The sequence below is a fragment of the Myxine glutinosa genome, chromosome 7, assembly GCF_964187855.1.
Source record: "Myxine glutinosa chromosome 7, kmMyxGlut1.1, whole genome shotgun sequence".
Lineage (NCBI taxonomy): Eukaryota > Metazoa > Chordata > Myxini > Myxiniformes > Myxinidae > Myxine > Myxine glutinosa.
In genome coordinates, this window is record NC_136267.1 from 173,350,553 (window position 1) to 173,360,410 (window position 9,858).

At 41.4% G+C, this 9,858-nt stretch overlaps 1 protein-coding gene across 2 annotated transcripts in view; it reads right to left on the reverse strand.

Annotated features, from left to right (window-relative positions):
- The window catches only part of LOC137431845 (RNA-binding motif, single-stranded-interacting protein 1), a 400,729-nt gene that overhangs the window by 126,116 nt on the left and 264,755 nt on the right, over positions 1 to 9,858 (reverse strand). For both annotated transcript variants that reach the window (XM_078782569.1, XM_078782568.1), the window contains exon 9: positions 4,465 to 4,561. In XM_078782569.1, the coding sequence (XP_078638695.1) occupies positions 4,465 to 4,561 (97 nt within the window). The remainder of the gene's footprint in view (positions 1 to 4,464; positions 4,562 to 9,858) is intronic.

The following is a 9,858-nucleotide window of genomic DNA, read 5'->3' on the forward strand; positions in this document are numbered from 1 at the left end:
AATTAAAAACACCTCACAGCCATAAAACACGTAATAAAAACACCTCACAGCCATAAAACACGTAATAAAAACACCTCACAGCCATAAAACACGTAGTAAAAACACCTCACAGCCATAAAACACGTAATAAAAACACCTCACAGCCACGAAATTAAAAACACCTCACCACCACGTCATTTAAAAACACCTCACCACCAAGTAATTCAAAACACCTCACCACCACATAATTCAAAACACCTCATCACCAACTAATTCAAAACACCTCACCACCACCTAATTAAAAACACCTCACCACCACGTAATTATAAATACCTCACCACCACGTAATTCAAAACACCTCACCACCATGTGATTTAAAAACACCTCACCACCACCTAATTAAAAACACCTCACCACCACGTAATTATAAATACCTCACCACCACGTAATTCAAAACACCTCACCACCATGTGATTTAAAAACACCTCACCACCACATAATTATAAATACCTCACCACCACGTAATTATAAATACCTCACCACCACGTAATTCAAAACACCTCACCACCATGTGATATTAAAACACCTCACCACCACGTCATTTAAAAACACCTCACCACCACATAATTCAAAATACCTCACCACCACGTGATTCAAAACCACCACAACGTCATTAAAAACACTTCACAACCACGGAAACAAAAGTTTGAGGGAGTCGTTAAGTGACAACACAGACACTGCCCAGATGTGTAGATATATAGATAAATGACTGTACCCGAGTTGCCGTTTTGTCATAGTTTAAACCAATCATAATTCAAACAATTATTTTGCACAAATGTATTTGTAATATACGTCATATCATATTTTATAAACAATTGAAGTTGAAAAAAAGAATTTTTCCCAAAAAAAATCCCCCCCCAAAAAAAAAAAAAATTGGATAAAAAAAACAAAAAAACGCGTAGGACATACCGACGGGAGAGATATGTGCATACCAGAAGTTTGGTACGATTTCACAAAAGTTTGAGAAAGTAGATCAGTGACAACACAACACAGCACTGGACAGGACAGGACAGACGCTGCACAAATATATATATATATATATATATATATATATATATATATATACATACATACATATATACACTGACGGTCAAAAGTTTTAGAACACCTCAATTTTTCCAGTTTTTATTGAAATTTCCGCAGTTTAATGTCCAGTGAATAATCTGAAATGGTACAAAGGTAAGCAGTAAACTGCTCGGGGTTTAAAAAAAAGTTTAGGTTCGCAAAAACAAAAACGTATACCCTCTGGTATATGCCGAGTTGGTCAGGGGTTCATCGGACAGCAAGATAATGACCCTAAACACACCTCCAGGCGATGTCAAAACTACCTTCGAGGAAAAGAACAAGACGGGAGGCTTCAAATCATGGAATGGCCAGCACAGTCTCCAGACTTAAACCCCATCGAGCTGGTTTGGGATGAACTGGACAGAAGGATGAAAGCAAAGCAAACTCCAAGTGCAGCACATTTGTGGGAACTTCTGCAACAGTGTTGGGAAGAACTTCCCGAACAATATTTGATTTCCATTGTATAAAGAATGCCACGAGTGTGTTCCGCGGTTATATCTGCAAAATGTGGCTACTTTGCCGAGTCAAAAATTTAAATTAAATTTTGTTAAACAAAATGATTCTATGATTTCTTTTTTTATCTCCAATTGTTTATTTGTTCTATGCTTAATTTCAGAGTAGATTGAGACATTAAACTGCATAAATTTCAATAAAAACTGGAAAAGTTGAGTTGTTGTAAAACTTTTGACCGGTAGTATATATATATGTATGCATATACAGTTATATATATATATATATATATATATATATATATATATATATATATATATATATATATATATATATATATATATAGTTTGTGAGTTCTGCAATGATCCCATGTCAGCAGAATAACTGGGCTGGTAAGATGGCATTTCGGTACCTCTCCTCTAAGCTGTCTCGCCTATCTTTGACCACCGACCCAGCTATAAACTATCATTCCGGTGTTTTACAGGAAAGCTGACACATCAATGTGTGTGTCGTCTCTCCGACGGACGTTAAATGGGCATCCAATCTGCCAGCATTTGTTGGTGGACGTTAAAGATCCCACGGTGTCCTTCGCGAAGAGAAGGCGAGCTATTGCCCGAACCATGAATAAATTCCAAATTCCTTCCCAAACAAGCAGAGGGTACTGCATCAGGGATCCTCTGCCAATGATGCTACCCCACAGTGTTGCGCTGCACAGGAACGAAGCAGAACAACTGGACAACAAGGTCAGCTAGAATCGGCAAATTTTGCACAGAGCTTCATATCGTTAATGTCTCAGATGAGTTCAACTTTGAGGTCTCAAGGAAAAATATAAAAATAAATTTAATGCAGGACTCTATATAGGCCACCATATGACTACAGGATAATTACGTGTGTGTATGTACGATATGATAAGAAGCTCTGCGCCAAATTTGGCGATTCTAATTGCTCAAATTATCGAGTTACTTTGCCGAAAAACAGACAAACATACATTCGGGCAGGTGAGGGGTGCGGTGGAACATCACCACGTAAGTCAGGAGCTCTCTGGAGTGCATTATCGTTGGATTTGCTTTGATTTCCAGATTTGTTAGAGTCGGAGTTTTACTTTTATTCATTTAGAAACAAAGGTGAATAATAATAAAAACATTCGTTTAATATGTGAATATTTGAAAATGTGCAAAGGTACGTTTGCTGATATTGTATCGTTGAGCAGCAAGACGCATAAGCAGAGCCGAAAGCAGCAAAAGGGAATGCAATTAGATGGAATTTATGGAATGTGAAACAATCTGTGGGTTCACAAAGCTCTGCCAAGGGAGTTTAGTGGCAGCATGGCATGGAATTGAGTGACGTCTCCTGTTTGCAACTTTATCATAATCAAAGTGCACACTGTTTATATTGAGGGACATTTATTATAAAAGCAGGTGCATGAGGCAGGTGTTAAGCAGTGATGGGTTTAACATGGGAGCCCAGAGTTGTGGCAGTGGTTGAAAGGTAGGAGTACAATTTTTCAGTGGCGTTTGAATCTCATTGAGGAGCTTCTGCAAGGACACCATGAAGTAACTGGAGCAGCACTAGGTAGAGAGCATACCTCCACCAAGCTGAACAGTTTACGTGTGGGATCCCACTGATCTGGATTCGGACCTGAACCAAAATGCAATTGCTTGTTTTTGTTGCCTAACCAACTCATCCACCAAGTTTTGTCATAATCCGTTCACAATTTTTAGAAATATCGTGCTACATTTTTTTATTATTATTTTTTGGCTGTCTTGTGTTGGCTTAGCGGTTAGGGTGCCGGCTTGGGATCCTAGGATCCTGGGTTCGAATCCCGGTCGATCGCTGAACACCAGGGGGGTTGACTCAGCCTGTCATCCTTCCGAGGTCGGCAAATTGAGTACCAGCTCACTGGTAATTCCCTGTGTGTCGCAAGAGGCGACTAACAAGGCTGGCGGCAGGAAGGGCATCCGGCCATAAAACATTGCTTCAGAAAAGGTGACCACGGTGCCCGAAAAAGGCCAACCCCTGCTCTGCGGGGTAAAATGGCCTCTAAGGGTGGTTCATATTGTTTTTGGCCCTATCACCCAATGGTGAAGAATCACATTAATTTTTTTTTTGAATTCTCGTGTCTGGATCCACATTCGGATCTTCGCCAAAATCGAATCGATGTGTCCTAGTCACACACCCAACTTTGAATCCGTCCATAACTTTTTGAGAGATTGTGCTATAGATAGTGTGTGTATATATATATATATATATATATGTATATATATATATATGTTTTGCCCTGCCTTGAATGAGTGAAGAATCACTTAAAAAATTATTGGGTCCGTATTCGGATTTTCACCAAAATCTAATTGATTTGTACACGTCACAAAGCCAACCTCTCCACCAAGTTTCATCCAAATCTGTGCACAATTTTTTGAGATATCCTGCTCACGAACACCCACAGACAGACACAGACAGGTAAACAGAGGTGTAAACATGACCTCTGTCGACCTCAGTGGCGAAGATAACAACACAGAGCATTTAACAGTGCAGTGCCTCACTGAGATATATAGATTTAATTAGATCTGAAGACGATCGCGCTATAATAAAGTCGATTTGCATGTGGACTCGCACACTCACTCACTGATACACACTCATTAGATATCCCCCCCCCCCACCCCCGTATTCCCCCCACCTCCTCCCACCCCCTCCCCAATCGGGAACAGGTGACATTACAATTGTTTTGAGGCCGTTGTCACGAATAATCGTCATCGGGATTACGTTTTTGCAAACACATTACAGAAATACAGAATTCCAATCTGCGCAGAGCTGCTTCCACCGTTGGAATCATCATTTCGATCTGAAAACTGCCAAGCAGCCTGATGCCAAACCGAGCACAGTGCGGAATTGTTTTGCCGCATGGTTTTGTACCTGGTATGTGGAGATAGGGCTCGCTGTTAGATAAGGCGCAATCGGGCTCTGTGGAAGCATTCTGTTGGTGGCAACACTGTAGGGTGCAGAATAAAACCTGGAATAAGGAAAAGGGAACACCGACAATAAAAAACAAGTCTCAAACACTTCGAACGATGAATATATTCACTTTACAAAGTGTTGGCACTGAGCTCTCATGGGTCTGCGGGGTGGCATGTCGGAGTGGTGGGTTAAGGTGGTGGGTTAGGGTGGTGGGTTAGGGTGTCGGACCAGAGTGGCGGGCCGGGGTGGCGGGTCGGGGTGGCAGGTTAGGGTGGTGGGTCGGGGTGGCAGGTTAGGGTGGTGGGTCAGGGTGGTTTTGGGATGGTGGGTTAGGGTGTCAGACCGGGATGTGGGTTGGGTGGCGGGTTGGGGTGGCAGGTCAGGGTGGTGGGTTACGGTGGTGGGTTAGGGTGGTGGGTTAGGGTGGTGGGTCAGGGTGGTGGGTCGAGGTGGCGGATCGGGGTGGTGGGTCGGGGTGGTGGGTTAGGGTGTCGGACCAGAGTGACGGGCCGGGGTGGCGGGTCAGGATGGTGGGTCAGAATGGTGGGTCAAGGTGGCGGGTTGCGGTGGCGGGTCAGGGTGGTGGGTCGAGGTGGCGGGTTGCGGTGGCGGGTCAGGGTGGTGGGTCGAGGTGGCGGCTTGCGGTGGCGGGTCAAGGTGGTGGGTCGAGGTGGTGGGTCAGGGTGGTGGGTCGAGGTGGCGGGTTGCGGGTCAGGGTGGTGGGTCGAGGTGGTGGGTCAGGGTGGTGGGTCGAGGTGGCGGGTTGCGGGTCAGGGTGGTGGGTCGAGGTGGCGGGTTGAGGTGGCGGGTTGCGGTGGCGGGTCAGGTTGGCGGATCGGGGTTGTAAGTAACTCCTCTAACAAATAACTGCAGCTGAGAATGAGTTCAGCACGACAGGGTGAATCCACAAATATTCTGCCATGCAAAGTGATTCATCTATTCACTTTGTAGGTCAAATGGAATGTGAAAGTACAGCACACTTGAGTGTTTGCCAAAATGAAATTGGGAAGGGAAGAATACGCTGTGGGGCTCAGCAATGACACAGAGTACGAAGAGGAGTAAACGTAATACGGAGACATTCTGTTGATCGGCTTCACCGAACCTCAGGTGGCAACATTTAAATCAGGTGAACTCTTCCCATGTTCCCCTAACGTGAATTAAACATCACACCTGAGTCTTTGACTTTTGGAATAAACTCGAGTTAACTGTGCCTTGAAGGGTTTTTACAAATCGTGTAATATGTGCACTTTGAACTATGATCTATAACAGTTCCAAATCATATTATTCAATGTTTAATATACAGTGTGTTATTAACCTTTTAAAAAGTTTGATGTTATCCAAAGAACGTAGGGAAATGTGTCACATTACCTGCATTACAAATTTGAATCGAAGTAACTGGTGGAAATTCACTAAATCCATTTATTACATCAATTATGTCATTCTTTAGAAAAGAGGCACAAAAAGGATAATGACGTCATGCACATTAATCACACAAATTGCATCTTAACGTGATGGACTCCCTCTACAATCATAACATTAATTACCTGCTCCACCGAAGGTGGATGGGGTTATGTTTTCACCCCTGTCTGTCTGTTTTCTTGCTCGTTTTTTTTTTCCTTACAGAATCGCGGCTCGTGCAAGAGCTAACACATTGAACATGAAAACATGCACAGACACATAAAACATGCAATGAAGGGAGCGGGAGAGAAGATGAGGACAGAGAGAGGGATGCACACAACCACAACAACAGTAGAGAAAAGGGACATCGGTAGATCTGTGGAGGGGGGAGGGAGGAGGGAGGGATACACAGTATTAAGCAAATGAACACTTCTATGAATTTCAGGAAAGAAGTTGGGGGATTTAAAGAGGCGGATTTGAGGTGTTTTAACGGGGGTAGAAAAGATGAAGGTTTTGGATGGGGGAAGATAAGAGATGGTGGTGAACAGCTGTTTTAAAGACCTGGAGGGAGGAGAGGGATTGAAGAGAGTGAGGGAGATTGTTCCAGAGGTGGGGGAAAAAGAGGAATGAAAGAGTGAAGGTGAGCAGAGCTTGATTTTGGCAATTTCACCAGAAGAGGCTTTCTTGCAAAAATGAAAGATCTTTCAAGAATATTAGTTGGCCTTGTGCGTCATTCTGTCTGTTTGTCAATATTGCCTACAGGTCACAATTTTAAACCACCCTTCACGAAACCTCACTGGACGGTAGAGTTGGTCATAAGGAAGAAGCTTATTGATTTGGAGGTCAAAGGTCAATTTTGGGTCATATTTCTAAAATTGTCATTTCTCATCCAATTGACTTGAAAATTAAACAACATTTGCATATTGAGTCACTAAATGGGGAAATCAACTATTTTAAGGTCAAAACGTCAACTCGAGGTCAAACTTCTAAAACCATCAATTTTCATCTGAAAAATCATCAATTTTCATCTGAAAAATCATCAATTTTCATCTGAAAAATCATCAATTTTCATCTGAAAAATCATCAATTTTCATCTGAAAAATCATCAATTTTCATCAGGTTGACATGGAAATGAAACAACATTTGCATATTGAGTCACTAAATTGGGAAATCAACTATTTTAAGGTTAAAAGATCAACTCGAGGTCAAACTTCTAAAACCATCAAATTTCATCAGATTGACGAGAAAATTAAACAGAAATTGCAGTGCCTCACTTAATTAGGAAACCAACTATTTTTTTAGGTCAAAAGGTCAAAGATCAACTTGAGGTCAAACTTCTAAAATCATCAATTTTCATCTGAAAAATCATCAACTTTCATCAGATTGACTAGAAAAAGAAAGAAATTGCAGAGTGCCTCACTTAATTAGGAAACCAACTATTTTTTAGGTCAAAGGTCAAAGATCAACTGGAGGTCAAACTTCTAAAATCATCAATTTTCATCTGAAAAATCATCAACTTTCATCAGATTGACTAGAAAAAGAAAGAAATTGCAGAGTGCCTCACTTAATTAGGAAACCAACTATGTTTTTTAGGTCAAAGGTCAAAGATCAACTGGAGGTCAAACTTCTAAAATCATCAATTTTCATCTGAAAAATCATCAACTTTCATCAGATTGACTAGAAAAAGAAACAGAAATTGCATCGTGCCTTGTTGAATTAGCAAACCAACGATTTTAGGTCAAAAGGTCAACTTAAGTTCAAACTTCTAAAATCATCAATTTTCATCTGAAAAATCATCAATTTTCATCAGATTGACTTGTAAATTAAACAACGTTTGCATATTGAGTCACTAAATTGGGAAACCAACTATTTTAAGGGCAAAAGGTCAACTTGAGGTCAAATTTCTAAAACTATCAATTTTCATCAGATTGACTAGAAAAAGAAACAGAAATTGCAGAGTGCCTCACTGAATTAGAAAACAAGCTATTTTTTAGGTCAAAAGGTCAAAGGTCAACTTGAGGACAAACTTCTAAAATCATCAATTTTCATCTGAAAAAACATCAAATGTCATCAGATTGACTAGAAAAAGAAACGTAAATTGCAGAGTGGCTCACTGAATTGGGAAACCATCTATTTTTAGGTCTGAAGGTCAAAGGCCAACTCGAGTTCAAACTTCTAAAATCATCAATTTTCAGCTGAAAAATCGTCAAAAATCAAAATGTATTGAGCGTGATCTATGCAACAATTATAACAGAGAATATAAATTTCTGATGGCATCGCACACGTGGTCTGGCAGCCATATTGGATGAAAGGAAAAAAATGTTGAAAAACAGAAGAGTTGGCTCGCAACAAGTTGACTGCGCAGGGTAAGTATTCTATGAATACTGTTATTTGATCATTCTATTCTTGAAAATCCAACTTTCCCTTTTACTGCACTTGTACATTCATGTTCATTTTTAAAAATAAATCTTTGCTGTTACATCCGTCGTCGTTAATTCCAAGGCTGGATCGAGATGCGTTGGTGAAAGCAACATGGTGAAAACAATTCACCCTGCAGGTGTGATGTTCGTGACGTCACCGATTACCTGCCCTGCCGTCGATGACCTTCATTGTGCTCTTGTGTCACCCATTGCACGTGCTGCTGGCAAGCACACTGTGTTGGAGGGATCGTTTGTGAGCTCTTGGCCCGAGCTTTGAGTTAATTGTTTGGATTTCGTTCCTTGAGTCAAAGGTATTCAATCCTTGTCACGGGTTTTAGAGTTAGTCGTGTTTCCCCTTCAATCGCAGGTTTCTTGAGTTAATCGCGTTTCACATTGAGTTCGTAGTTTACATTTCATTTACAAATCGATTGCCTTTCATCGTGAGCTAATTGTTCGCATTTTATTTCCACTTATACCATTCCACCATTCATTCATTCATTTGTTCATTCATTTATTCATTCAAGTGTTCACTCATTTTATGCATCCACCTTAAACACCTTAATGTGTGAACACCTTAATGCATGAAAATGGCTGTTTTTAAAGACTGTTAAATCGAAGAACTCCTTGGGAGTTTCATCCGGTGGTGTTGTTCAGGTGACCGTACCAGGTGTTCCTAGGCTAAAGAGTATCCCTCTGTTTGTTGACACATGTCAATGTCACTAACATGTACTGTTTTGGCTAAATGTACGCATAATGAATAAATATACTAACTAAAGCATCAATAAAATCATTAAATTATTTGTCAGTTCCCAAAAGCTGATGAACCGTATTCATGCATGAGCCTGAAATCAAGAAACATTAGATTGTTCTGGTCTTGAAATCAAGTGAAGCTTTGCTGCCAAGAAATAATGTCATGTTATTAGGTTCCAGACCTACCATTAACTTCTTCCCAAAGTCTAATATTAATGAAACAGACTTAGTGGTAAGACAAGTATGTCAAATAACATATATAATTATACAAAATATATTCATACTCATTGCGATATCGGTCAATATAACTCATTACATGGCAAGTAGCCAGGCTCTCCATTGTTATATACGCGCTCCGCGCGCCTCACCACACGTCATTTCAGAGGGGTAAGCAGCTTTGACCATGTCTGCTTTCTCAGGGAGTGAGGAATGGCGGAAAAGGTGGGTGGGGGTTAGTGGTGGTGATGGTGCATTGGGGATCGTGGGGGTGGGGGGGGGGGTGGGGGAATGGTGGACAAGGGATGGGGTGGATGGTGATGGGGGATGGTGGGGGAGAGCGGCCAAAATTGAGTCTTCAGGGTATTTTTGGTTTTCAGGGTGTTTTGGGTCTTCGGGGTGTTTTGGGTCTTCAGGGTGTCTTGGGTCTTCAGGGTGTTTTGAGTGTTCGGGTGTTTTGGGTCTTCATGGTGTTTTGGGTCTTCAGGGTCTTTTGGGTCTTTGGGGCCATTTGGGTATTCAGGGTCTTTTGGATCCTCTGGGCATTTAACGGTATTTGGGGTGTTTG